The sequence below is a fragment of the Agelaius tricolor genome, unplaced genomic scaffold, assembly GCF_023055355.1.
Source record: "Agelaius tricolor isolate 1412-34295 unplaced genomic scaffold, bAgeTri1.0.p SCAF_18, whole genome shotgun sequence".
In the NCBI taxonomy this organism is placed as follows: Eukaryota; Metazoa; Chordata; class Aves; order Passeriformes; family Icteridae; genus Agelaius; species Agelaius tricolor.
Window position 1 is genome coordinate 15,311,608 of NW_027269278.1, and position 27,031 is coordinate 15,338,638.

A 27,031-nucleotide genomic window follows, 5' to 3' on the forward strand; every position below is an offset into this window, starting at 1 on the left:
TGGCCAAGCTTTGCTGGAGTTCTGCTGCCAGCCCGGGATCTGCCCTGCTCAGGAGGAACAGCTAAAAGGGAAAACAGCTCCTTGCACAGCTGGCCCAGCAGCTGATATTTGCATAGTGCTTTGAGACCCGCAGATGAAAGATTTGAGAGACACGAAAGGCTGTCACTGCCTGTTTGTCATTTCGTGGTTCCTCCCTGCTATCGCACGCAAAGGAGACACCCTTCAGGAGAGGAGAGAGCAGCTTGAGGGAAAGATGAAACAGTGAAGGCTTTTCCTGCCATGTCCCCTTGCACAAGGAGCACATCTGCACCCCAGAGCTGGCTGGGCTCCAGCTCCCTCCACCCATTTAACAGTCACCCAACCTTTGTCCTTATCTGTCCCCAGTTCAACACAAAAGTCACCATCCTCCCTGAGCCTCCCTGATATCCTCCAGGCTCAGCTGTGCTTGCTCTCAGGGGGCTCACATGAATTGCAAAGCCAAAAATTGGGAATGAGTGACAGCATCAGAGCTCCCTAAAACAGGCAAGTGTGTGCCTGCAGAAGAGAGCCGGGAGGGAGGGAAGGAACCTTGGCACATGGCAAAGCAGCAGCAAGGGCCCTGAAACTTCAGGTGCGTGAGGAAGGTGAGGGTAACACTCAAGAAAGCAGCAGCGGGAGGCAGCAGGCATCCCACCCCCCCTGCGTGCCAGGCACGGCTCGGCGGAGCCCGGCACGGCTCGGCGGAGCCCGGCACGCCGTGCGCTCGGAGCCGGGCTCGCTTTGAGCATTTCAAATTTGCCGGATGATAACCTCGGTGTCTGAGCTCGCCCTCTGATCCCACCCACTTCAGGTCTGACTCATGTTGCAGTCACCGCTGCCCGGGTATTGATACGAGAGAACGGAGAGAGGCTGGTTCGAGAGGAGGGAGCGAGCGAGGAGGAGGAGGAGGAGAGCAGAGCAGAGGAGCGGAGCGAGGCAGCGCCGCTCGCAGCGCTCGCTGCCCCAGCCACAGCACCGGGGCAAAGTTGGAGTCGCTGCAGCCACTGAAGCCTCCCACACGCCCAGGGGCTCTGAGAAAGCAGCACCTTTCCCAGGTAATGCTTTTGCCTTACTTCTTGCTGAGTTGTTACGCTGCTAAAATACTTTTTAGGTGAGATTCAGGAGGGTTGGTGGGTCCCTGCTGAGTGGGATCCTGCATTGGGACAGCTGGGTCGGGCGAGAGGGTGTCACTTGTCTGGTGCTGGTGCCATCAGCATCCTGTGGTGGCTGAGTGCAGGCCGGTTTGGGGACTTTTTTGGCTGTTGCTGGTGGGGACAGCTGGATCCGAGAACATCAGAGGAAGGACACGGGTGCAGCGTGCCCAGGCAGAGCCCTGCACGTCTGTGGTGTGCAGCCTCTCTGCCCAAGCAGCCTCCCCACAGGGGCTGCTGCTGACTTCTCACACCGACCTGCCCGAGCCTTTTCCCTGGGCACTCCAGCCCTTCCATCCAGCCCTGCACGCCCTGGCAGTGGGGGAATCTGCTGGGAATCTGCCCATCCCAGGGCATGGCCAGATCTGTGGGCAGGACACCCCCGGGCTGGGCTGCAGCACAGGAGGGCTGGGCAGTGCCAGGGGTGCCCCGTGCTCCCTGTCCCTGTCCAGAATCAGCTTCAGCAGGAGCCTGAATCCCAGAAACTCAGGCAGCTCCAAGCACACCCATGAGCCCAACTCCTCTGTTTTCAGTTTCACCTTTTCTGGACACTGTCTGCCGAGCAAACTTTCGAAATGCTGACTGATCTGTGCATTTCCACATTGGTCTTCACATTTCCTGATTTCAGGAGTCCTGAACAGCTTCTCACCCACAGAGCTTCTTCCCTTTCCTCCTGGGGAAGCATGACAGAGAGCTGGTGGCAGTGATGGGAATTTTGTCCTGGCTCCCCCAGCCCTTCTGCTCATGCCAGAGGCAATAATTGCTGCTTTGGTACCAGACACCACACTGGGATAGGGCAGAGAGAGCACCAAGTTCTGGAGAAGCCCAAAGAACAGGGACAGAAGTGTCTGGGGATGCAGCCAGGCAAGACAGCAGTGTCCCCTTGAGTTTGTCCTCTCCCACATTGCCTTCAAGTCCTACCTGTGACAAATTTGCTGTTGTCCCATTGTGAATCAGGCTTATGAGCCTGGCAGGAGATCAAGAAACCCATTCCCAGCTTGGGAGTTTTGCAATTCCCACCATCAGACCTCAGGCATCCTGTCTCAGACCAGAAGAATCCCCCACACTCCTTCCCATCTCTTGGCTGAAATACCTCTCCCAGCATGCCCAGATGTGTCATCTCAGGAAGGAGTTGAATATAATTCTAGAAAAAGCCATGATGCTCTGCTGCGAGCTCTGCATGACCAAGGGAATGCACTTTGCTCCCAAGTGCAAAGAGCTTTTTCTGCCTGCTCTTTTCTCGGAAAGAAGCTATCATGAGAGGCAGGGGAACATTTCAGGTCTGCAAGGGCACAGCCCTCCTGTCCCTAGGACAGAGCTAAAAGGCTTCATGTGGTGCTTCTCCTGAGCCCCCAGCCACCTCTGTCCTTTCCAGAAGTGGGAAATACTTCCCAAAGAGAGGCTGCCACATTCAGGCACCTCCTGAGTGCTCCTCTCGAGTCGTGTCTGCTCATGGTGCCAATGTACCCGGGCTTTTAACAGGTTCAAAACAAACCTGTTATGCCAGGAGTAGAAGCACAGGAAGGGAGAGCAGCCAATGCATTCCCTACCAGAGCCAGCACTGCATCCCATTAATCTTACTGCAAAAGTGCACCAAGTGCTGGAATTAATGATGTTGGAGGAAAGGATGCTGAGAGATGGGGAGGGGGAATAAAAGGGTAAAACGCAACAGAAATTTCCCATTAATAAATCACAACCCACTCCCCAGAGGAGATAAATGCCATTTTAAAGAGGAAAACGGTGGATCAAATGCAACATGGACTGCAACAGCGAAGAAAATATCTGTTCAGGCAAGAGAAAGCAGAAATTATTATGAGAATTGTAAAGAGGATAATGGGGAGACGATAGGATATTACAGCGGAAAGATCATTAATGCACCAGAGAAGGCTATTAACAGAGTTTCTTAAAGATCAGCCTAGAGGTAAATTTTATTTAATGGTTTTCATTAGTGATCTTGACTCAGAAAACTAGGGCTTCTTTAAGAGAAATGTACTGGTGAGAAACTTGGGAAAAGTTCTGCACTGGACAAGGGACTAAGTACTAGAGGAGAAGAATCAGAGGATCTGTAGATAAATAGAAACACATCGGGCTGGCACAAGCTCACAGGCTTAGCAAAAAGCAAAAATTGCTGCTCTAAGCAGCTGAAAACACCATAGGAAAAATATCTGGCTTTTGGAAAACCCCAGGATGAGTGCAACAACAAATACAACCTGAAAAGTCTTCACAGCAGAGATAGTGTCAATCAGAACACCAGTGCCATGGAAAAGGCATGAGAAAGATGACCCAGAAGCTGTGCCCTGCTCTGGTTCCTTCAATGTCAGGAGGGTGATTTTGAACCACAAACAGGTCCAGGCTGTGATAATGAGGATAAGCAGGTAAATGTAAAAGCTGCCTGGTGAGACAGGGCAGGAAAGGTGTCATTTATTCCGGCTGTTGCTGGAAAGACTGCCATGGGAAACAGCTGCTCCACTCGTACATCGAGGAGGAAATCAACTCACTCTGCCAAAACACAACAGGAGCAGAGGACACAGGTAGTGAAGGTGGCTGTGAGTGACCTGGGCACAAAGCCAGGAGCACATGTGGAGTCACAGAGAGCCGATGCTCCAGGAGAGAGCTCTGAGCTGGATGCATGGTCTGTGTCCTGCTGGCAGTGAGCTGACAGCCCCCCAGCTGTACCAGCCCTCCAGCCTGCTCTTCCTGCAAAGCCATGTCCAGAGGCTGTGCTCTCCTGGGGGAGCGTTTCCATGAGATGATTTGGCTGGGGGATATGGGAAGGTGTCCCACACCTCCACCACAGTCAGGGTTGCAGCATCACACATCCCAGCTGACAGGAGGCAGATCCTGCCCCATTGCATGGAGGAACATCCCAAGGGTTTGCAGGCAGCTGAGCCCTGCAGAGTCCCCAGCACTACCTGAGCTCCTCTGCAGGGACGGGGACACCTCTGTCCCCTTGCAAGTGGCCATTCCTTGCCCTGAGCTAATCTGAAAAAGAAATAAGGAGCAAAACTCCTTCTGGGCACATCTTCATGGCAGGGCTGCACCAGGAGCTGCCCTGGCAGCCTGGCAGGAGCTGAAGTGCCCAGAGCTGGGTCCCACCAGCAGAGCCCATGTGAGCTGGGAGAGCCAGAGGCGGGAGCAGGTTGTTGGTGTGTGGTGAAGCAGCCACGTAGGAGGCTGCCATCCACCCACAGCATTTTCTAAGTGTGCTACTCCCCCTATAATTTAATCTGCCATTTCCATATGTTGGGAGCAATGAAAGCACATCCCTTTCACTTGGAAATACCCTTCTGTGGGAACAACCTGTTCTCCTCGCTGCCGTCAGTGGGCAGGCAGCGCTCAGCTTGTTCCACACTCCTTTTGTGAGTGAACAAAGAGCTTTCCATGGCAAGAGCCTGTGCTGCAGCTGGAGGTGAGGAACTGCTCCACACGCTGCTGCTGCCGTGTCTGAAAGCTTCACATCCCTCTCCCAGCAGCCTCAATCCCAGCACCCAAACTCAGAGGGCTTCCTGTCTGCCAAGGAGTTTGCTCTGCTCAGCAAAAGGCTTCCCATGGGCTGGGTTGTGGCTTGTTGTTTGCTTTCCATGCCTTTAGAAGCAGCAGGGCTGTGAGAGTCGCCTCTAATCTCAGTGGTCCAGTCCCAATCTCTCCCCTGCATGGCTCCTGGCAATCAGGGATTGTTTACTCATGCAGTCTCCCTGGAATACTCCCTCATGTGGCCCCCATGCCTTTAGACTTCAATCAAAGACATAAATCATCTGAAGAATATTTCAACCTGCACCACATTGTTATCTTGTTGATGCAGGGGAAGTTTAAAAATCTCACCTTTGTCCTCTGACAATGCTGGATCTTTTCCTTTCCTGGAGTTTCTTCTGATCGCTCCATCTCTGCAGCCTGTTGCAGCTCTGCCTTCCTGCACAATCCTGGGCACCACCAGGGAGGCTTCCCTGCTGCTCCACGGGGTGCAGGGAGCCTGCAGAGCTGGGTCCTGCACCACCCACAGGGACCAGCACATTGAGGAGGATGGGGAGACCCTTCAGATCATCTGGGAGACCACAGCTTGGACACAGGCAGATCCATGAGGGTCAGCAAGTCAGTCCAGCTCCTCAGCCGTTCCCAGCCCTCTTTCTTGTCCCTGCACTGCCTCAATTCCCCTTTAGGTATCTTCCCAACAGGGATATTGCTTCCAATCAAGGACCCAAGGAACCTTTGAGTCTAGTAGTGGCAGGGTCTTGAGATCACCAAAACCAGCAGCTCATTTTAAGTTAGAGTGGTTTGCTCTGTTGTTTCTTCCCTGGCAACATGTGGCGTTTTGTTATTTGTATCCAGACAGAAAACAGCCAGGAAAAATCAGCCTGCAAGGGAAATTCTTCTTCCCTTCCCAGGACCCAGAGCAGAGTGTGGATTTCCCATACAGGTTACAGGAGCTGCTGTGATTTGTGATATGGCAGGATGGCTGCTGCAAAGCACAGACACAAGGACAAAGTTTAATGAGATCGGCAGCCGCAGCCAAGATTCAGAAATTACGTAGTTGTGACTAATTTTGCTGAACTGCATAAGAACTGCTATCTCAGGAAAATTGTTTCCTCATATCCTCCTCGTTCTCATGTTTATTGTAAGCCTATAGGAAGATGACAATTTTAAAATCCCTGCTCTTCTCTCAACATCCCTCCATGACATGGGCACCCCTAGGGCTGGGAGAGCCCAGCTGGCAGGTACAGGGGTGCCTGGCTGCCAAAGGACTTTCAGTTTGGGTTTAAATGGGCTGGAGCAGCCAGAGAGGATCAGACACCCTGCTTCTGGAAGGGTTTGAGGGGAAGCTCAGAGGGTCTTTGCCCACTGCAGCTCTGACTTGATGCTTTTATAGAATCACAAAATGGTTTGGAAGGCATCTTACAGATTTCATTCCACCTCTCTGCCAAGGACAGGGACATCTTCTGCAACACCAGGCTGCTCAGAGCCTTATCCAGCCTGGAGTTGAACATTTCCAGGGATGGGGCAGCCACAGCTTCTCTGGGCAATCTGTGCCAGGACCTCACCAGACACTTTCTTTTGCAGGTTGTCCTTGGGAGGTGGCAAAGCTCTGTCCCTGCTGGAGCACTGCTGACCACTGTCACCAACCAAACATGCAGAGGGCATGAGAGCCCACAGGACCTGACCCAATGGTCACTCAGAGGAAAAGAGAAGGCAAGAAAGGAAAAGAAGCAGTTGAGATCCACCAGCAGCTGCCACAGGGCATCGGCTCCAGCACTGAGCTCCCAGAGAGGGCCAACAGGCACAAATGAGTTGCAGTGCCACATCTTTCCCAGACCATGTCATTCCCAGCACACAAGGCTGAACGTGTAAAGTGACTCTGCAATGTTCTCCAAGGTCCCTGTAGAACAAGGATCACTTTGGGAAGAGCTCTAGGCCTGCCTGGTCCAGGCTCACTCCAAGCAGCTTTGGAGCTGATGAGAGCAGGACTGCTCCATCCTTGCAGTGACACCATGGATCCATGTTACAACCACACAAGCTCTCAAAAAAGCATGGACCCCCCCCTGCAGCTGCTGGTCGGGTTCTTTCTGGGCATCCTCATCGTGATCACTCTCTGTGGTAACATCATTGTCTGCCTGGCCGTCACCCTGGACCGGCGGCTGCGGAGCGTGACAAACCGCATCATCGTCTCCCTGGCCATCACAGACCTGCTGCTGGGGCTGCTGGTGCTGCCCTTCTCTGCTTTCTATGAGCTCACCAAGGAGTGGCCCTTTGGCAGCGTTTTGTGCAACATCTACACCAGCCTGGACGTCATGCTGTGCACGGCCTCCATCCTCAACCTCCTCATGATCAGCCTGGACCGCTACTTTGCCATCACCACCCCGCTCCGCTACGGCCAGGTGGTCACTCCCTCCCGGGTGGCCGTGGGCTTAGCTGTCATCTGGACCGTTTCACTGATGGTCTCCTTCCTACCCATCCACCTGGGCTGGAACACCAAGGGGACAGCAGTGGAAAACACAGGCCCCACCTGCAGCAAGGAGTGCACGCTGGCAGTGAACCTTGTGTACGGGTTGGTGGACAGCTTGCTCACCTTCTACATCCCTCTGGTCATCATGTGCATCACCTACTACCGGATACTCAGGATAGCCAGGGAGCAAGCCAAGAGGATAAACCACACGTGGGGCAACGCGCCCGTGCCCCCCATGGTGAAGGAGCACAAAGCCACCGTGACACTGGCAGTGGTGCTGGGAGCCTTCATCATCTGCTGGTTCCCCTACTTCACCCTCTTCACCTACCGGGGCGTGTGGGGGGACAGCCAGGTCAAAGGCACACCCATGTCCATTGTGCTCTGGCTGGGCTATGCCAACTCAGCCCTGAACCCCATCCTCTATGGGACACTCAACAAGGATTTCCGAGTGGCCTACCAGAACTTGCTGCACTGCTGCAGGACGGGACACCCCAGGAACTCCCACCTGCCTCCCCTGCAGAAGGCCCAGCCCAGGGGCAGGCAGGGCCAGGGCAGGCAGGAGGGCAAACCCTTGAAGCTGGAGGTGAGGAACGAGAAGGGGACTCTGCTCACTGATGGAGCCCTCAAGAGGTAAGAGCCTTCTTACACTCGGGACTTTGATGGTAGGTCTGGCCCCAGAGAGGAAGGCAGAGGTGGGGAGCCCACATTGTCCATGGACTTTAAGCAAAAAACTGATGCCCCAGCTGGAGATCCTTGCCCAGGCAACTCCTAAGTTCAGCCACTCAGAAATTCCTCACCACCCATAAGAACCCAGCTTGCATCCCCTCCATGCTGGCAGCACAGCTCCAGGGACTCCAGCTTCCCACATGGCTGGGCCTCCCCTGGAATTGCCACCGCTCACAGGGAGCACAAAATGTCCCCTGGCTTTTCTGGGTAATGGGGACAGTTGCCACCAGAATTTGCCTTACAGAATGGGGTGAAGCTTTTAGCTGGGGCTGCCCCCCAAAATCAGCTGTGTCCCTGTGAGGAACGGACACCAAATTCTGGGCACAGAGCAGAGCTTCAGGGGCCAGGAAAGGCGGCAGAAGGGAAGATGGGAATTAGTCCTGGGGCACAGTCAGAGCACCTGCAGCCAGGCTGGGAGTCCCTGCAGGAGCCAAGGTCTGGGTTCCCAGCTCCCTGCAGAGCAGCTCAGCCACTTCCCTCCCCGTCTGAGCCACACACCCTCAGCATTTCAGCCACCAGTTTCCATCAGCAGTGAATTCAGCCAACAGCAAGTTCCATTCCCATCTCTGGAAAGGGGCAGGAGTAGCCCAAATTAGGCTGGCAGATATTTTTAGAAATACAAATGCCCATGTAAAGTTAGAGCAAAAAAATCCCTCAGTGCCACCCCAAGCGTGTTACGAGGGACAGCCCCAGCAAAGGGTGTGGTGAGGGAGCAGGATGGGAGCAAAGTGGGCAAGTTCTATGCCAGGCTGCCTCCCCAGCCCCTTCCCTGGGCACCCACATCCTCACAGGGCTGTGCCACCCTCTCACTGCCTCACTCCAAGGTGTTCGCCCAGCCAAGCACAAGGAGAGCGGAGAGGCAGGCTGTCAATCTGCTGCTCCTGAGATAATCTAACCTCTAAGCAGTGCCTGATAAGCAGCCCAGAAACTTTCCATCCATAGATAAGGAGTCCTTTGATTCCCTGTTCCCAGCGTGCCGGCAGAGGAGCCGCGCTCGGCTCGCGCGCTCTCCCGGCACGTGCCCTTGATCCTGCCCCAGAAAGAGTCTTAAGCCACCGAAAGGAGAACTCAGGGAGGTGAACCAAAGTTCAGAGCCATCCAAAAGGCTGATCCAGCATCGTGCCTCCCCCAGGGCACCAATGTGACTGTACCCAAGGGAGGGGTGCAGAAAAGGAGATACAGAGGGATGGATTAACAGGAACAAATACAAGAATGCAGCTCCTGGGGCTGCCTTTTTCCATTTCCAAGGAATTAATGAGGAGCCCAAAGTTACAGCGTTTGGCAAATTGTGTTGTGTATAAAAACATATGGAAAATGTGTCTAAGGTGGTGGGGGTGTTTCTGCAAACATACAGAGACAAAGGGAGCTCTCCTGTTTACTCACACAGAAGTGCAGCCCCTGGGCAAAGCAGGAGCTCTGTGCTGAGGCTCTGCAGCTGAACCAGGAGAGCTCAGGGGGAACAGGCTGTTGGGACTTCCCTGCACAGCCAAGAGAGAACAGAATATAATGTCAGTGTCCTCTCAAAATGCTGACTTACCACAAAGGGACAATAATGACTTGGAGGGAGATTAAAGGGGAAGAAAAATGGGTTTCTGTTCCTCAGGCAGAGGGCAGGGTCACTGATTTCCTGGCTTTTACCCTCACAGCTTTTCCGGGTAGAAAAGATTCTTTCCCTGGTTCCCCACAGGAAACACTCAAGTAAGGGGATGTTTCCTGACCTTTCTAAATCCAGCGAGCTCCACCCCATCCTCCACAGTATCACCACTGTGGTTTCCACTCACAATCAGATAAGAGTTGCTCGAGCACCTGCTTTTACTTTCTCTCCTTCTCTTCGTAGCCCTCTCACCTCACAGCAATCATGCACCAATGATCATATGTGGCCCCTTCCAGTCCTTTTTTCCACAGTCAGATGCACCAAGATCTGCTGTTGGCAGATGATCAACTAATGCCACACAAGACAGGTGAGCACAGGATTTACCTGTTCACCAAAAACGTGGCAGCCAATTTCACCCACAGCACAAACCAAGCTGGTTCCTCTCTGCAGAGTCTTCAGAGTCATCTGCCCTGAACATGTTAACAGGAAAAGACCAACATAAATCATTCCAAAAACTCATAACCCCCCAGACAGGAACACCCAGAGCTCAGAAGAGCTCTGCTCAGAAAAGCTCCGTGGGATCATTCAAGGGAAAACAGAATTTTGAACTGTTGCCCTTAATAACAATGTTCTTTTCAGTTATGAGGCATAGGGAAAAGACTAACAAACAAGAGTGGAAATACTGGAGCACTGCAGCCAGTCTCAAGGGTCACTCAGAGCCTCAGTCATGAGCAGGGCAGGGAATCAAAAGCCACAGGACCTCCACAGCAGCTGGGGGCTGGAGGGCACTTCCATCAGTGAGGACCAGGTAGGGCTGAGAGTACAGGACCAAGCAGAGATGCAAGGGGAAGACAGCTGCTCCCATTTCCACATCAGACATCAGAGAGGAAGGCAACTCGCACAAAACCAGTAAAGAAAACCAGAGGACCTCAGGAACCTGTTTCAGTGCAGTGGGACAGGGCTCTGAAGAGAATTGGTGCTTGGCTTGCTCTGTAGGCTCTGAGACCAGACCCTGATGTTCAGAGAGATTAAAATTCCATTAGAGGGAGCATTCAGCACTAACTGGATGTGCTGGGGAAGAAAACTCTGGAGCTGAATGAGTGGCTGTGGATCCATTCTTGCATGCCATCTGTGCTTAGAGCAGCATGGGACAGGACATGGCCACAATATATGGGCAGAGAAGAAGCCAGTTCCCACTGGAAAGGGTCCCTGTCCTGGTCACAACACGCCTGCCCCAGCTGCCAGCCTCAGGCAGACACTTCCAGGTGCTCCACAGAGCAAAGCCAGGCTCAAGCAGGCTGGCCCTGACAGACTGGACTGTTCTTTCTCTCTCTTCATGTGCAATTTTACCTTTCCAGCACTGGAGCCTTCCTGTGAGTCTCAGCCAGCCCACTGCCCTAGGACCCACATCTCCCAGCCTTCAACTCCTGGCTGCCCTCTTCCAAAATCTTGTCTGTGAGGTTGAAAAGACAACGCTCAGCTTTCCTCAGCGCAAAACTCGACAGCAGAGGCAAGAGCTGCAGGGTGAGTACAAGGCCAGGGTCCCTGGTGAAAATGAGGGAGCTCTCCCTGCTGTGGCATCCACTGCAGTTTTCCTGGTGCAGGTATCCCTTCCTGGTGGTGCCTGGTGCAAAGGGTGATACCATCAGAGAGGAATCCTCACCCTTTTATCCATCACTGGTTGCTTTCCAAGCAAGTCCCAAGCCCAGGGGAGGTGCACAGAGCTGGGCCCCCCTCTGCGGCTGCCCTGGAGTTTTGGGATTATAGAATCAGCCTGAAAGATGCTGCATCCTGCCTGCTCCTCATGCACTGCAGAGGCAGCTGCATTCAGACCATGAATTTCCAGCACACTTCATTTTCATGCAAGCCTACATCCCCAGAAATTGCCAGCAGCTTTGGCGGAGATGCTGGCAGGGCTCCCGAGGTGAAGAGCTGATGCTGCACCAGGCATTGCTGCTCTCTCCAAGTGGTGCTGGGCTGGAGGCCACGACTGCCATGCATGGGGATGCCTCTCAGCTCCAGAGAGCCACTTTGTGCAGCCCTTCTCAGGAGAAGTCAGGCAAGGTCACCCTGACCTCCACATGCTCTCCCCTCCAATGCTGCCTGCTGATAACCTGGGCTCTCCATATTGACTGAGCCCTGGGGGGAAATAGAGTCACCCACGTGCTGGAAGCTGGGCACACTTTGTCCCTGCTGCACCCTGAGCACTTCCAGCCTCAGCCAAGGTCACAGCAATTACAGGAGCTGGTGCTGTGTGCCCACACACAGAGCTGGGGTGCGGGGGCCTGTACCCAGGGGTGCACCATAAACCTGCCCTGCTCAGAGGTACCCCCTGTGAATCACCCTGGAAATGCCATTGCCCATCAGCAGAAGGAGAAGCAGAGGACTGGAGGCTGCAGGTGCTGTTCTTTGGGGAGAAGGCATCACTGCTGCCCTGCAGCAGGAACAGAGTGAACCTTCCAGTCTGGAAACCACAAAGCACAAAGTGAAGGTCCCCAGGGCAGGCACAGTGCAGACACAAGGCAGAGTCATCTCTGCTGCTGTCACTGCCCAGCAGCAGGGGCAGAGGGGACACCAATTCCAGCTCTTCTGCTTCATGCTTTCTGTCCCTGTGCATATGTTCTAAGACACATGTAGTTTCTGTGAGGTAAAAGCAAAATGCCAGCCATCCCCTGAGAGGATGCTGATCTAATCAGCAGAATGAAGCAGAGGTCTGGGGGAGAGGTTTGCAGGAGATCTGAGGTCTTGGTGTGACCACAGATTTCCTCTCTGCACCATGGGGGTGGGGACAGGAAATACCACCTCATACAGGACACCCAACCAAAGAGCTCCTGACCAAAAAATTCCCTGACCCACAGCAGGGAGAGGGGCCATGGGAGAGGCAGCACCCAGGAGCAGAGCACTGCCAGCTCCAGGACATCAACTTTTGCCAGGCTACAACTCTGACAGCTCAGCCCTGCTGCTGCTAGCTGGCCTGAGGGACAGGAAGAGCAGGCAGAGAAAGCCACAAAGCAGAGTGATATTGCTCAGAGGGGCGTTGGGTGACAGGTCTTGGGGTGATGCAAGCCTGCTCAGCTCTGCCCAATTGCCAGCACTCAGCATTTAGTCGAGGATGCCAAGAGCATCCTCACAGCATCACATCACAGTCCTGCCCTGGGTGCTGAGGGCAGCACCCCTTACGCTGGAGAGCAGGAGAGGGGGGAAATGGACCCATCTGCATCTTGCAAAGTCACTGATCACCCTCTCTGTTCCCCTGCAGGATCCCTGCTCTGGCAGATGGCATCACTCCATCCCCAAACTCTGCTGGAGAGGCCTCTGCTGCCCAGGCTTCTTCCCAGGGAGGTGCTGGGTTAGAAGAGCCCTCAGAGGAGCTGCAGAAGAACATCTCCCCATCCTGTGGGGAGTGGCACTTTCAGCATCAAGCCCCACAGCAGCACAAGAGAGGCCTGGGGAGCTGGGTCAGGAAGCAGTGCAAGCCTTGGCAGGGCAGGGCAGGGCTGGGAGTGCCCTCTCCAGAGCCCTGGCAGTGGCTCAGGCTGCAGGGGGAAGGAGCTGCTGTTGAGGTCGTGGTGCCAGGCAGACCAGCCTAGGGTGGAGAAAGACAACACAGGCACCACCTTCCCTGGTGTCCTAGGGAAGTACCCACCCCTCAGAGGGGCCCTGGAAGATGGGGTGACATGGCAAGAGGGCTCAGCGTGGTGGATGTTGGCAGCCACGAGTGCTGAATATCTGTGCACAGGACATCCCAGGCCCTCAGCATCCACACTGGGGCAAGGCTGCTTCCCATCCCTGGGGCTGTCCCTACACCACATCCCCTGTCCCAGCCCTAGTGCCAGGCAAAGAGAAGCCCCTGGAGCCTGCTGGGGAGGCACTGAGCAGCCAGGGCTTGCCCAAGGCTCTGCCCTCCTGAGAAGCTCAACATGAAGGCTCCCAAAAGAGAAGATTTCTGCACGGGTTTGGGGCAGAAACAATCAGTGGTATATAAAAAAAAATCTATTTAAGACAGAAGGAAAATGAGATATTTGATTTCTGTGGGTGTGCTTTGTCCTGGGAAGAGCCTCCCTGCCCTGCTCCATCCTGCTGTCCCATCCCCATCCCTCTGCTGGGACAGAACCTGGACACACAGCACAAACACCCAAAACAGAGGCACAGCTACCCTGGGCAAGGCTGGCACCCCCCGGAGCACATCTTGGTGATCCCTCCTGGTCCCTGAGCTGATGGAGCAGGGGACACTTTGCCGTCCCCCAGGGGCGGGCTCGGAGCGGCCCCGAGCTCCGGCCACACCCAGGGCATCACCCACTGCCACCACCCACGGCGGGGCCGGGCTCCCCGACCCGGCACAGCGCACCCCAATCGTCACTGCAGGACATGGGACAACACAAGCTCACACCGCTGCTCTCAAGGGGAAGAAAAGGGAAAGTTTATTTTCTGAGTCCTACATTTATAGTTTTCCAAAAGTGACAGTGGATTAGAGGGTGAAAGTGCCACCTCTCCAATGACACCGGGCAAACCAACAGCCCGTCAAATTCCTCCTCCTCCATAAAAGGATGCAAACCAATAAGTTATTTACAGAAGGTGTGTGAGAAAGTTTGCTACAAGAATGTAAACATCAGAAGGCTTAGAAAATCTTAAAAAATCAGGGTGACACGCAATCACTCCCCCCAACTCCCCAACACCTCCTGAGCCACCCCAGCGCTGGGTGTCACCACCTGCCACCAGCACCTCCGTGGGTTTCCCCTTTCCACCACTGATTAGGGGTTACAGAGAGCAGTTGGCTCCCAAAGAGCAAGGAAAGCTGAGAGGGGGGAGCATTGCAGCCCCAGTGCCCCCAGCACAGCCAGATCCCACCAAACATCAGCAGGCAAGGAAACCTCCCCAGCACGGTGATGCCCTGGCTGGCAAGGTCCCCTCCTGCGGCCTTGGGGTGAGGAGCGATGAAACTCCTGGGCTGAGCCCCCAGAGCAGATGGAGAAATTGCCTCATCAGCAGCTTTGGAGAGCAGCAGGAGCTGGGTCCCTGCACAGGGGGAGCTTTTCCCTTTTCCTCCCCAAACAAACCCGGCAGGAGCAGGCCAGGAGCATCCACGCTTCTGCTCCAGCTCCGGGAGGAACTGGCAAACACACACCCAAACCCCTGCCACCTATGATAACAATTAGAGGCTTATCTAATTGCAAAAATAATTGCAATTGAAGTGTTTAATTACCATACTAAGCAGGAAGAGCCGTTTCCTACTGTTCCAGTAGCACTCCCGATCTATCAAACAAGGTTTGGGGCTTGTTTGGGTGCTGGGCTTTTTGGGTTTTTTTTCGGTTTTCTTTTTTTGATTATTAGATTGCAGCCCCAGGGGATGAAGAGATTTGCTAATTAGGGTCTTGGAGAACAGCTACCAATTCACAAACACTTGCTTTTAATTTCAATACTAACGAGGCTGGAAGGGGGAGAAAGCCAAAATGCAGAACATCTGTGGCAGGGCTGGCTGCAGCAGGGCTGACACTGCTCAGGGACCATCCCAGAGACCCCGGGAATGGGCTGGGGTGGGGTTGGCTCGGTGCAAGCCCAGGCAGGGTGGAGCTGCTGCTCTGGGTCGCTGCTGTCACCGCAGCCACCACACGAACTAATCCCAGCATCGATCATCTGTCTAATCCCCTCAGGGACCATCGGCTTTCCCAGTGATGGGCTAATCCTGGTCCTGAGGCAACCGTTCCATCCCCTGGGGGTGCAGCGGCAAGAATTTCTCCAGGTGACATTTGGTTTTGTTCTCCTCTAAACTGACAACAAAAGGGAATTTAATTCTCTCGCCAAGCAGCAATTCTGAGAGGGAAGAGAAACTGCTTAGGAAGCTCCAAACCAACATCTGCTCTCACAGATAGGAAATATCCCCTGCTAGTGGAGGGAGCAGAGGCAGGGCTGGCTGCCAAGTGCACGGGGACATCCCCATCCCCCTGTCCCTGCAGGGGACACAGGAGCTCCACTGCCCCAAATGTGCCACCAAATCCTCACCCGGCTCCAGCAGCCACCCCAGGGACCCACAGAGCCTGGCTGGGCTCCTTCCACCAAACCACCCTTCCTGTCCTTGGCACAGCTCTGGGGAGGGTCCAAAAACCTGCAAAGAGGAGACACAGGGAAGGAGAGAAGCACAGGGGAGGCAGGAGCAGCTGCAGGGCATCCAGGCATCCTGTCCCCCAGGAGCACAGCTGAGATGTGGTGGTTGCCACAGGCCAGAGGCAAAGGAGCATTTTATTTCTTTTAGATAAAAGAGAAACATCAGTAGAATGAGAAAAAAACTGTGTTGGGGCTGTTTTTTTCAGGCTGTCATGTGATTAAACACAGAGGGAACAGAAAGGTAGAGAACAGCCCCGAGCAGTGGAAAATGAGAAACTTTGTGTTAGAAATCTCAAGATTGGATTTTCTGGAATAAAATACATTTTGGGGTCACTCACCCAACAGTTTTGGCTGGAGAATCATGCCTCTGGAAAGGTTATGGAACCCATTTCTTCCCCACTAATCTAAAAATCACATTTCCATGATGAAGCATCCAGAAAGCAAGGACAAGCACTCCCTTCCAGCACGAAGGAGATGTCCATGGGGAAGGCAGCATCAGGTGCCTCCCTGGCCTCAGCTAAACCCTTCCTGCCCAGCATTTCCCCACCAGCAAGAACGCCAAGGCTGGCAGTGCCAGAGGCACAGGCAGACCCCGACACCCCCAGGGTGGTGGCCCCGAGACCAGGAGCATGGTGGTGTCACTGGGATGGTGGCCAAGGGACCAGAGAGAGAGGACAGAGCCACTAGAGGGCACAAGTATGACAGAAACACATCGGGGGACCTCCAGCTTCTGCGGCTCAACAGTCCCAGAGGTCCCCAAAACCCCTCATCACCCCCAGCTCTCCCCCAGCAGGAACAAACCTTCTCCTGGAGGCCCAGGACCCCACCAGGCACAGCTGGCCCTGGAGATCTGGGTGCCCCTGGCCAGGCAGCGAGCTGTGGGTCCTGCAAGGAGCCGTCTGGTCATCGCCAAGGGATGTGTCCAACGTCCTTCTGTCCTTCTGTCCTTTCCTTCTCCTTCCTCCCCAGAGCCTCCTTCAGGCAAGCGCTCCCCTCCCTACTCCTGCAGCCACCACCACTGTCACTGAGACTCTCCCACCAAACCAAACACTTTTGTCAGGGAAACAGCTGCAGAGGCTGCTCTGCTGGATCAGGTGCCCCCGTGTCTCCCAGCAGACAGACATTGTCACATCCTCCTTCCCGTGTGCCACACAGCTTCACCCACGTGTGTGTGCACTGCCTGTGTGGGTTAGCTGTCCTCAGTACAGGATGGGGGTCACAGAGCCCTGTTTCCAAGGTTAGCTGTCCTTAGTGCAGGGTGGGGGTCACAGAGCCCTGTTTCCAGAGCTCACAGAGCCCTGTTCCCAAGGTTAGCTGTCCTCAGTGCAGGATGGGGGTCACAGAGCCCTGTTTCCAGGGTTAGCTGTCCTTAGAGCAGGATGGGATCACAGAGCCCTGTTCCCAAGGTAAGCTGTCCTTAGTGCAGGATGGGGGTCACAGAGCCCTGTTCCCAGAGCTCACAGAGCCCTGTTTCCAGGGTTAGCTGTCTTTGGTGCAGGATGAGAGTCACAGAGCCCTGTTCCCAAGGTAAGCTGTCCTTAGAGCAGGATGGGATCACAGAGCCCTGTTCCCAAGGTCAGCTGTCCTTAGAGCAGGATGGGGGTCACAGAGCCCTGTTTCCAGGGTTAGCTGTCCTCAGTGCAGGATGGGGGTCACAGAGCCCTGTTCCCAGAGCTGTATTCCTGCTCCCCACCCCATGAGCACCCTGGGACTTCTGTGTGGGTGTCGGAGCCGCTCTCAGCACCTGGGCTGCCCCGTCCCTCCACCCAGCCTGGGCGTAGCTGGCAGGTGCTGCCACCCCGGGGGTGTTTGCACAGCTGTCAGGGATGGGTCTGCTCTCCTTGCTCACCGTTCCCATCCCACGGGCAGCACTGATCCCCTCCCTGCCGGCAGGAGCCTGGAGCTGCTGCAGGCAGAGGCAGCAGCGCCCTCCGACCCCGGGCACACAGGGACTGATGGTGATTAAACACAGCCCCAGTGCTGATAATTAATTTCTTAGAGGATGAATTACTTGGGAAAGCTCCAGAATGAATGTTGTTCTTCCTGCTACAAAACTGCTAGGTCTGTTCAGCTTTTTTAAAAAATCTAAAAGCAATGGGGAAGAACATCCCCTGATGAAGAACTGCAGGTGTGCCCTGGGCAAGGGGGACTGCTGGGTTTGGAATCTCTGCTGGGGCTGTTCTCTGGATCCACGAGGCTGCAGGCAGGGCAGGAGGATGTGCTGGCACTGCCCATGTCCCAGCAGTCAGGAGACCTTCAGGACAGGCTGCAGGCATCAGCCAGACACCCTCCAGCAGCTCCTTAGACCCATCTCAGCCCACACCTTGGGCTGGGGCATCCCCATCTCCCACGGGACCTGCCCAGGGAACCACAGGGATCTGTGTGGGGAGCACCCAGCTGCCCTCTCCCAGGCACTGCCTGCCACCCTCGGGGGTGGACGTGGCTGTCCCCGTGTCCCTCTGCCCAGCCCAGCCCCCTGTGGGAGCGAGCAGCCCCTGCAGACAGCTCTGCTATGCACGGCTCTCCATCCCTTTTGCTTAATAGGAAGCATTTTTCTGTTTCATTTCCCTTACCCTTGGAGCTGAAACCGCCTTTCTGCAGCAAAACACACCAAGCCAAGGAAATTCTTCTCCCTTTGCAGCTCACAAGCTCCCCTCCCTCCTCCTCCTCCTCCTCCAGCAGGAATGGCCACCCCGCAGTGCCCCCCTTGCCTGGGGTACTTTGTACTGCTGGAGGGACAAGTGACCCCCACCCCTGTCCTCCCATGGCACCTTGGAGATGGCAGGGACAGAGATACTGAGGGGGCTGCAGGATTCTGTTCTCTCCATGCACAGATCTTGCAAATATTCCCAAATTTTGCAGAAGGCAAAGCCTGCCCTCGCCTCACCTCCTCTGACCCTCCCTGAGGGCACTTCACTCGCTTGGCCTGCTTCGAGGCTGAGCTAAGGCCACCACCGTTCGTTATTGGGTAATTAAGCTCTTAATTAACAGGCTGATTTCCCCTCAGAGCCCTGCCAGCAACTCTTGGTGCCTCTGTCAGCTGCCTCCAGCAGGGCAAAACCTGCAGGGCCTGGGGACCGTCCCAGGAATGGCTCCGGGCAGAACCTGCAGGGCCTGGGGAGTGCTCCCATCCCAGGGATGGCTCCAGGCAAAACCTGCAGGGCCTGGGGAGTGCTCCCATCCCAGGAATGGCTCCAGACAGAACCTGCAGGGCCTGGGGAGTGCTCCCATCCCAGGGATGGCTCCAGGCAGAACCTGCAGGGCCTGGGGAGTGCTCCCATCCCAGGAATGGCTCCGGGCAGAACCTGCAGGGCCTGGGGAGTGCTCCCATCCCAGGGATGGCTCCAGGCTGTTTTTCCTTCCTCCCCCATGATCTGTTCCTGCCAGCCTGGCACTGGGGCGCTGTGACCCAGCCTGAAGGCGTGAGCCTGCTCCAAAAATGTGCCTGCAGCACAAGTGAGCCTGACACATGTCTGAGCTCAGAGTGACACCGAGGAGTCAGGAGCAAACAGGGGTGAGACACTGCCACCATGAGTGATGCTTAAACCTAAAGCTCCAAGACTAGAGAACCTCCCAGCTTATAGACCTTAAGGAAAAAAATAAATACACTATTCGAGACATTCCTGCCTAAAGAAAAAAAATCCCTCAGCAACCTTTGCCACCAGCATGTCCCCTCTGTGTGCTCCTCCCTCCTTCGGGACCGAGCTGGGTAAGGAGGCAGCTGTGCCATGCCCCAGCCCCAAGCTGGCCGGACCACAGGGGATAAAATGGAGACCCTGCCCCGGGCTCCGCAGCAAACCTCAGAGAACCGCAGCAAACCAGCCGTGATGAGCCGCTGTCCTCGGTGAGACACAGGAGCTGCCCCGCAGCGCTCGGCTCTCGTGTATTCATGACTTGTCAGCTCCCCTTAGCCCTGAAAAGAGAGTTATCCTCCCCCGGGGGCAGAGCCGTCCCGCTCCCGGCAGGGCTGGGGACACAGGGGCTGCCACCGAGCCCATCCCGCTGCCGGGGTGTCTGGGTGGGAGGAGAGACCAGGGTTCGGCTAATCCAAGTGGAAACTAATTGTGTTTCATTGAGGTTTTATCTCTGCAACTGGCAACATGCTCCTGCAGGAGATTTAGTGTGAAGTTGTCTGGTCCCTGCCAAGAAGGCTGGTTTTTGTTTGGTTTTTTTTTAGAGAAAGCACATTATGCATCAAAGTTGAAATTCAAATCCTTTTTCCTTCATTCCCAGGGTATATTTATGACATTCCAGATATTCCTCGGTGCATCACGGTTTGTAGGGAGCCCCCAGTCACTGCAGGAGCCCAGGACCAGCCCAAAGAGCTGCCTGAACTTCTCCTGCTTTATGGTTTTTCCCTTTGCTTTAAGTTGTTGCTGCGTGAGTGGGGGACTGTGGGCAGGCAGGGATGAAGCTGATGCACATGAATGGCTCCAGGTGAGCTCCCCCCAGCCCTCCCAGGGCTTCCCAACCCGGGGTTGCTCCTCTCCTGCTGTAATTTCCACAGCCCCGTGCCCCCCGTGTGCAGTCTGGTGCCTGCAGTCTCATCCTGGATGGGGTTGGCAGCAAATGGAGTGTTGTTCCCTAGAGATGCTGCGCTTCTCCCTCCGTGGGGGTTGAGCAGGTTCTGAGTGCAGCCATGCCAGGAGGTGAATCAGCCCAGCCTGGAGCTGCACCGGGAAGGGGGAGGAAAGAGGGGGGCACAGGGAGTTCTGTGGGTGCACAGGGGGAAACACAGGACTGCAGCCCTCTCATCCAGACCCTCTGGGGTGTAAACCCACCTGGTTTGCTGCAGCAGGCAGGCAGGGAGGGTGGATGGCTGGGGGCTCCTTCTCCCCACCCAGCAGCTCCTCTCAAGGCGTCAGGACAGGCCCAGCATCTGCAGTCACTGGAAAATCACGCTCCATTTCCAGAAAGGAAAGCAAAGTGTAAATCTCCCTCTCAGACGCACATTTGTTCCTCTGCAGCAAGAAAAGTGGTGAAAGCTTTAATTTCCGAGCTGGGAGGGAGAGACAAATACATCAGCAGCACCCCGGGTGCAGAGGGAAAAAACATCAATTCTGGGATTACACCAGCGGCCACCGAGATCTCCCCCTCCCTGGCTGTAATCCAGAAACACCACAGGTTTCTCTGCTGGCCCTGCAGCTCCTACCTCTCACTGTGTTTGGGGGAAATCTCTCTCTCTCTCTATGTGGCCATGAGGGTGGGTATTGCACCAGTGCTTGCACACAAGTGCCAGGCTGGGGGGAGGCAGGGATTCCCCTGGCTGCATTTCTCATTCAGAGCAGGCTGGCCAGAGTGCTCGGCTCTCCCCAGACATTCCCTTCATAAGAGGGAGCAAATTCCACTCATCTGTGCAGGGGAAATTTGCATTTTAAATATCCCAACTCCAAATGTCACCCAGTTTGATCCCCTAAGCTGAGCAAATGCAGTGGAGCAGGGAGGGGGCCAGGGTGGCTCACCAGTGTGAACAGGGAGGAAGAAAGGAAATAAAAAACAAGGTTAAAAGCATGTACAGATGTTTAATCTGTGCTGAGGGTGAGGATGGGAGCAAACATGGCAGAGACCTTCCCCCTCTTCCATTCTCCATCGGGCAGGACACGGGGGAACAGGTATCCGAGGCTCCAACCATTAAGGATTAGGGATTTCGTGTTTGAGATTTTGTTTACACAATAAGACTTAAGACTGCATGGAGTGTAGGTGGATTCTCCCCAGTGCCTGCAGAGGGATTAGTGCCTATAAAGCAGCCAGAACGAGCTAAAAATTGGAGAGATCAAAGTGCAGGAAGAGGAATCACGTTCTCGGGGATGGGAGGAGAGGGGAGGAAGAGGGCAATGGTCAAGCCTGAGACAATTGCAGCTGCTGGCCCTGCAGAGTGTGGGGAAAGGCCTGGAGCATCCTCCCACGGCAGCTGCAGGGATGCCAGAAGGGATCTCAGGGAGCAGCTGGACCCCAGGTGTTTTCCATCCTCTACTGAGGCTGCCAAATCTCCCTGACCAGCTCCAGTCTGCAGGAAAGGGACAACCCCAACCCTTCCTGAGCTCTCTGCTGCCACAGGAGCATCTCTGGGGAGCACAGCAGAGGAGGGGTGTCCAGCCTGAACCCCTCTGCAGTGCTGGGGCACAGGGGAAGCTCAGCTGCAGGGAGGGGAGCCCAATGCTGCTGTTCCTACCAGTCCCCCATGGCCAAGGTGACGCTGCCACGAGTCAGCCCATGCCACATGAGGAGGGAACACACCCACCAGAGCCTGGGGGCGCTCTGCAAAGCCCTGGACCTGCAGTGCCCAGCCTGCTCTCCCTGCCTGGCTGAGCAAATGAGCCTTCTCCTCCTCACCTCATTAAAGCCATGAGCTGATTCGATTAAATCGGGGCACCAGCCCTCGTCCCCAGAAGGCAAATGGGGTGAATGTTTAAGGCATGAAGTTTTCTGGCCCCCAGCACTCGTTCCCAGTCCAACTCCCAGTGCACAGGGCACTGCCTTCTGCCAGCTCCCTGCCTGCCATGCACCTGGGGGCAGATAAACTCACCTGGGGCAGGAGTAGTGCCAGCCCTGCACTACTCTTGGCCCAGGGACCCAAGCCCAGTGGGGCCACACTCATGGAAAAGCAGCCCAGGCACAGCAGGCTTAGAGTCACCTCCAGCACTGGCACCTGGAGGTGCCTCTGGCTGCAGCAGCCCATGGCTATGGGGCTGTGGGGCTCACAGGGGTACATTTTCCTCCTTGGCATCTGCAGTGACTGAGTTTGCCCCATCACTCTGGTGTTTGGGAGGCACAGGCTCCCCTGCACCCCGAGCCTCTCCCACACTCAGGCACAGGACTCAAGTTTTATCCTCACCCCTGTCTCCCAACCTGCAGGCAGGCAGGCAGGCACTCCTTTGCCAGAAACGAGTCTGAAACGGTTCAGAGAACTAATTCCCTCCCTCCTTAATGCATGGAAGCTTCTTACACTAAATCTATACAGACACAATTAGCATTATTCATATTCCATATGCTCCACTCCCTTGTGATGAATATTAATCTCCTTCCCGCTCCCAGGCATTAGAGATAACAGCATTGCTGCAGTAGCACAGAGGGTCTGAGGCAGTGATGCTGCAGGTGCAGACAGTCTCATCCCCATGTTGGGAAGGGCAGTTTTTGTGTCCTCTTGGAGCTGGTTTTACAGCTGCAGGGCTGGGCTGAACAGGGCTGTCCTTTCTGCTCCCACTCCCGGCTGAACTGGTCTCCACTGGAGCTGCTTCAGTCCCCCCAGGGCACGTGGTTGTGTTGGGCATCACGAAGCCCCAAACCTTCCTGCGCTTTCCAGCTCTGCACAGGTTTTGAAGGTGAAGTAGGACGGAGCCAGACTGTCCTGCTTCTGCCAGCTCACATTTCACAGCATTTTTTAGGCTGAGAAGTGGTCACGGGCATTGCAGGAGCTAAACTGATGCCTCTTGGTGCTGCCCGGGGCAAGAGCAGCTTTGCCGGCATCCCAGAGCATCCCAGAGCATCCCTGTGGCTGGGACTTCATCCCCGAAGTCAGCACAGCTGGGGCACTGTCCCAGCGCTGCTCCCAGCTCCCTGCCCAGCATCTCGCCCCAAACGGGGCACGGCAGCGCCGCTGGGGCTGCGAGAGGAGCGCAAGGAGGCGCGGAGGCAGCGATGCAGCTGATGCAGCTCTTGCACCGCCGCTATCACACGGGGACAGGCGGCATTCACAGGTCAAGCAGGGGCCACCCCGCAGGGCTGCACGGACCCTACACAACCCCGTGTCCGTCTGTCCGGCCATGTTTGCCCTCCGCACGTGGCTCCAGGCCAGGCCGGGGGTGCTGTGAGTGGGGGCCTGGGGGCTGCGGATGGAAACGCCATTCGTGCGGTGGGGGTGGAGAGGATGCAGGCCAGGAGGCTCCGTCTCCGTACATCCATTTGCATGCCTAATCCGCTGCCTGCCGGGGAGGGGAGCGTCAGGTCCCCCATCTGCTCCGCAGCTCACATCATTAGCTGGCTGGTTTCCGAGCAGAGGTGGGAGTGGAGCAGAGAGGGGAGAAGGGAGGCTGCTCCCATCCCCACGCACCTGTCGGCAGGCTGGGGAGCTTGGGAGGATCCTGCCCTTGCTGGAGCTGGTGGGCAGCACACAGGGGACAGAGAGGGGCGTGGGTGGAGAGGGGGTCGATTCCTGTGGTTCCTGGGATGCTGCTGTGCTCCAGGCTTCCCCCTGGGCAGTGGGAGAGGCAGTGGGCATCTCCTCACCCATCACGGGTGCTGCCCACGCTTCAACTTTGCCCCGGGGCAGCAAAAGTCCCCATAGGTTGTTCCTTGCTGCAGGCAAGCCAGGAAGCACCCACAGCCACCAGCCCACTCACGGAGCTCAGCTCCACCTCGGATCCAGCCACACCAACCATCCCCACTGCCCCCAACACGGTGTGATGGCCCTGGGACACAGCCCCTTTAAATCCCCACACTCACAGGCTGGGCTGGGACACTGTAAAGGGAAAAATAAGGCAAAGAAATGATTTTCTTCTCGCCAGCAAGGCTGGATTGCTGCCCGTTCCTCGGCTGCGCTGCCAGCCCGCCCACGCACGGCACAGCGAGCACTGCAAAGGCCAGCGGGGGCTGGGGGGTGCCAGGGGGGTCGGGGGACAGCCAGGGACCCCCCCCCATGCTGGACGCCTCTGCTCAGTGGGATGGCACCGGGGGAAATGTCCCACCCGGCCCCAGGCTCCCTGGGATGCACAGAACATCTTTCTGCTCCATTCTCTGCCCCATTCTCGGGGGCTGTTCCCGTCTCCAAGCTCTAAAAGGGCTCAAAATCCCTGCTGAACTCCCGAGGTTGGGGCCACAAGGACCTGCTCCAGCCAGCAGAGTTGGGTAAATGGGGGTTTCTCAGCAAGCAGCAATGAAAAGGGGGTCAGAGGGATGAAGGGGATGGGGCACAAGGGGAGCAGGGAGAAAAGAACCCCATATTCCCCCAGGGTTACTCTCCCACTCTGCTTTCACGCCTGGCTGGGTTCCTTCATTACTTACCCAAGCTGTAAATTGTCTCATTTGGAGCACACCATTTATCCCTGATGTGCACTTGAGCAGCCAGATTTTGTTTTCAGGTGTGTAATTAATTTTTTTTAACGTGATTTCTCTCCTAGGAAACTGCAAACAAACAGTTCTGGCTTTCATGGCTGGGCAGCTCGGGTGAGCGTCAGGGCAGGGATTAGGCAGACAAGGACCCGAGGCCGGATCTCAGAGGATGTGAGGAGTTGGGGTTTTGCAGAAACCTACTTTCCAAATCCTTCATCCTTAGTACAGCCCTCTGCCTCCTCCAGCACCACCACTCTCCCCATGGGCACTGGAGAAGGCTTGAAAGGGGAAGCAACAGCCACCTTCCCTGTTTCCAACTCAATCTGCTGGGAATTACCATTTTTATTAAGACCTAACATGTCCTTGGCTGCTGGGAATGTGATTTGCTCCTGGAATGAGATTACAGCAGCTCCTGAGGATCCCATATCAGCATCCACCTCACTGTGATGATGCTCCCACCCCCAGACAGAGGTGTCTCCATCAGTGGATGCTCACAGGCATCTCCACCACCAGGAGAGGTCGTGCTCAGGCACGGTACAGGGGCATCCATGGGGATCCCCTATCCTGAACTCTTTGCCCTTCTTCACATCATCCCTGGGATGTTTGCTGTCTGGCAATGATGCCGGCTATGTTTGCATCACCCCTCACCTCTCACAGGGCAGGCACAGGGGAGGATGGAGGAGAAGCAGTGCCCAGGGTGGGTGATGTCTGCCCCTCTGCACATCCCAGAGCCCCGCTGAGTGTGGGCCGGGGTCACAGGGGTTCCCTGAGCTGCTCTGCATCCCGAGCCAGAGCGATCTCCGAGCAGCACGGAGGAGAATCACCTGCTGTGAATGCGAGAGAGAAACCTCTCCACGCTCCTGCTGCCAGGGAAGTTGTTAGATGAGTTTTACCGGCGGTTTTCCAGATGAAAGGAGGTGAAAATCACCTCCATTAGTTGGCAGAGGCAGGTGGGAGGATCTGTGGAGAGAGCACTTCGGGGCTGAGTGTGCAGATCCCAACCCTCTGCCCTGACAGCCCCCCGGGCATGGGGTGGCAGTTCGGGGGCACAGGATTTGCTCTTGTGCCACCCCAATAAGGGCACTTGGGATGGCCCTGACGCTGTGGGAGTTTTGGGGTGGCTGGGGGGAGCAGCCATGAGGGACAACTCCAACTGGTGACACCCCTGGGACAGGTCCTGCCCCACCAGCACTGTGCCACCAGTGGCAGCAAAATAAATCCACAGCCCCCTCAAAATGACCCTCCAGGAGTGGATCTTGGCCACCACAAAACAGGCTGTGACCTCTTGAGGGGGGATTCCACCAGCCAGACCCCCAGAACCACGGGCCAGACTTCTTGGGGGGGGTTTTCTTATGAGTTTGATTATCTGTTGTGACTTTTGGGAAGAGACAGTGCAGTCTCCAGGGGCCACAGGAGGGGGCTGACTGCTCTGCTCCCCCATCCTGCTCCCCTTTGTTCTTTGAAACTGCTTTCCAAGGAGCTGCTTAGCATTCGGAGCAGGCGTCCACACCGATTCAGGGCAAAAACTCCGGTTTGCCTTCAAAAACACATCAATCTTCTGCAGCCTGCCATGAAGGGCAGCTCCTGCCCTCCAAAACAGGACACAGGGCACATGCAGGCTGGCTTGGCTTTCCCAAATGTGCGTGGTGTAAAATGTGCATGCTCCACCCTACAGCCCCTCACCCATCACCACCCAGCTCTGCAAGCCCCTGTGTTCAAAGCAAAAGGCATCAAAACCCCAATCTCTTCAATTTCCTTTTGTTTTTTTTTTTTTCCCCCTTCTCCACTGAGGAAGTTCAGCTCCCAGATACTGCATGCACAGACACAGAGAAGAACATTTCCAGGAATTGCTGCTCTCTCTGGGAAATTCATCACAGGGATCCAGGCAGCTCAGTTGATGCCAGGCACTCCCTGCCCAGCGTCTGGGGCTGTGTGCAGGCTGTATCTGTGTCTGTGATGAGCTGTACCCCAGCATTCACCAGGAAAACCAGCACCTTTTCCCACCAAGGTCTGGTGCCACATGAGGGGTATAAGCTCATCTTCCTAAGGAGAATGGCTGATTTATCTGCATTCCCTTTGCTGACAGAGGCCTGGCTGTGGGCTCACCAGGCGGAGGAGGCAATACTGAAATAGCTTCTTTTCTTATACTTCACGTGGGGATTATTATTATTATGCCTCTCATGAGTCCCCCCTCTGCTGCCAGCACAGGAAAAACCCCCATGGTGCCACCATCAGCAGCCCTGCCACCAGGCAGAATGGGCCCGTGTCCCCTGGCACTGCAGCCTGGCCCCTGGCACCATGGGCTTCCCTGTTCCACCCACACACGGTGGGAACATCCTCCCAGGCACCTGCAGTGGCACAGGCAGAGCTGTGGAGCTGAGCATCTCCTCCTGCACTGCACCTGTGCAGCACTGCTGGCTGCCATGAGGGGTGAAATGTGTCCCTGCAGGGAGC

The 27,031-nt window shown here is 55.6% G+C and overlaps 1 protein-coding gene and 1 long non-coding RNA gene across 2 annotated transcripts in view; one reads left to right on the forward strand and one right to left on the reverse strand.

Moving 5' to 3' along the window:
- Window positions 1-24,886, reverse strand: part of LOC139597923 (uncharacterized) — a 38,260-nt gene extending 13,374 nt beyond the window's left edge. Inside the window, exons 1-2 of the long non-coding RNA XR_011681777.1 lie at window positions 24,530-24,886; window positions 20,311-20,490 (exon numbers count right to left, since the gene is read on the reverse strand). This is a non-coding gene — a long non-coding RNA (uncharacterized lncRNA). The remainder of the gene's footprint in view (window positions 1-20,310; window positions 20,491-24,529) is intronic.
- HRH2 (histamine receptor H2) lies at window positions 717-13,006 on the forward strand. The gene is made up of 4 exons (XM_071443480.1): window positions 717-1,073; window positions 6,225-7,737; window positions 10,786-10,951; window positions 12,687-13,006. The coding sequence occupies exons 2-3, from the start codon at window positions 6,617-6,619 to the stop codon at window positions 10,802-10,804; spliced, it is 1,140 nt and encodes a 379-aa protein (XP_071299581.1). The 5' UTR covers window positions 717-1,073; window positions 6,225-6,616; the 3' UTR covers window positions 10,805-10,951; window positions 12,687-13,006.
- Window positions 24,887-27,031: the final 2,145 nt, after the last annotated feature.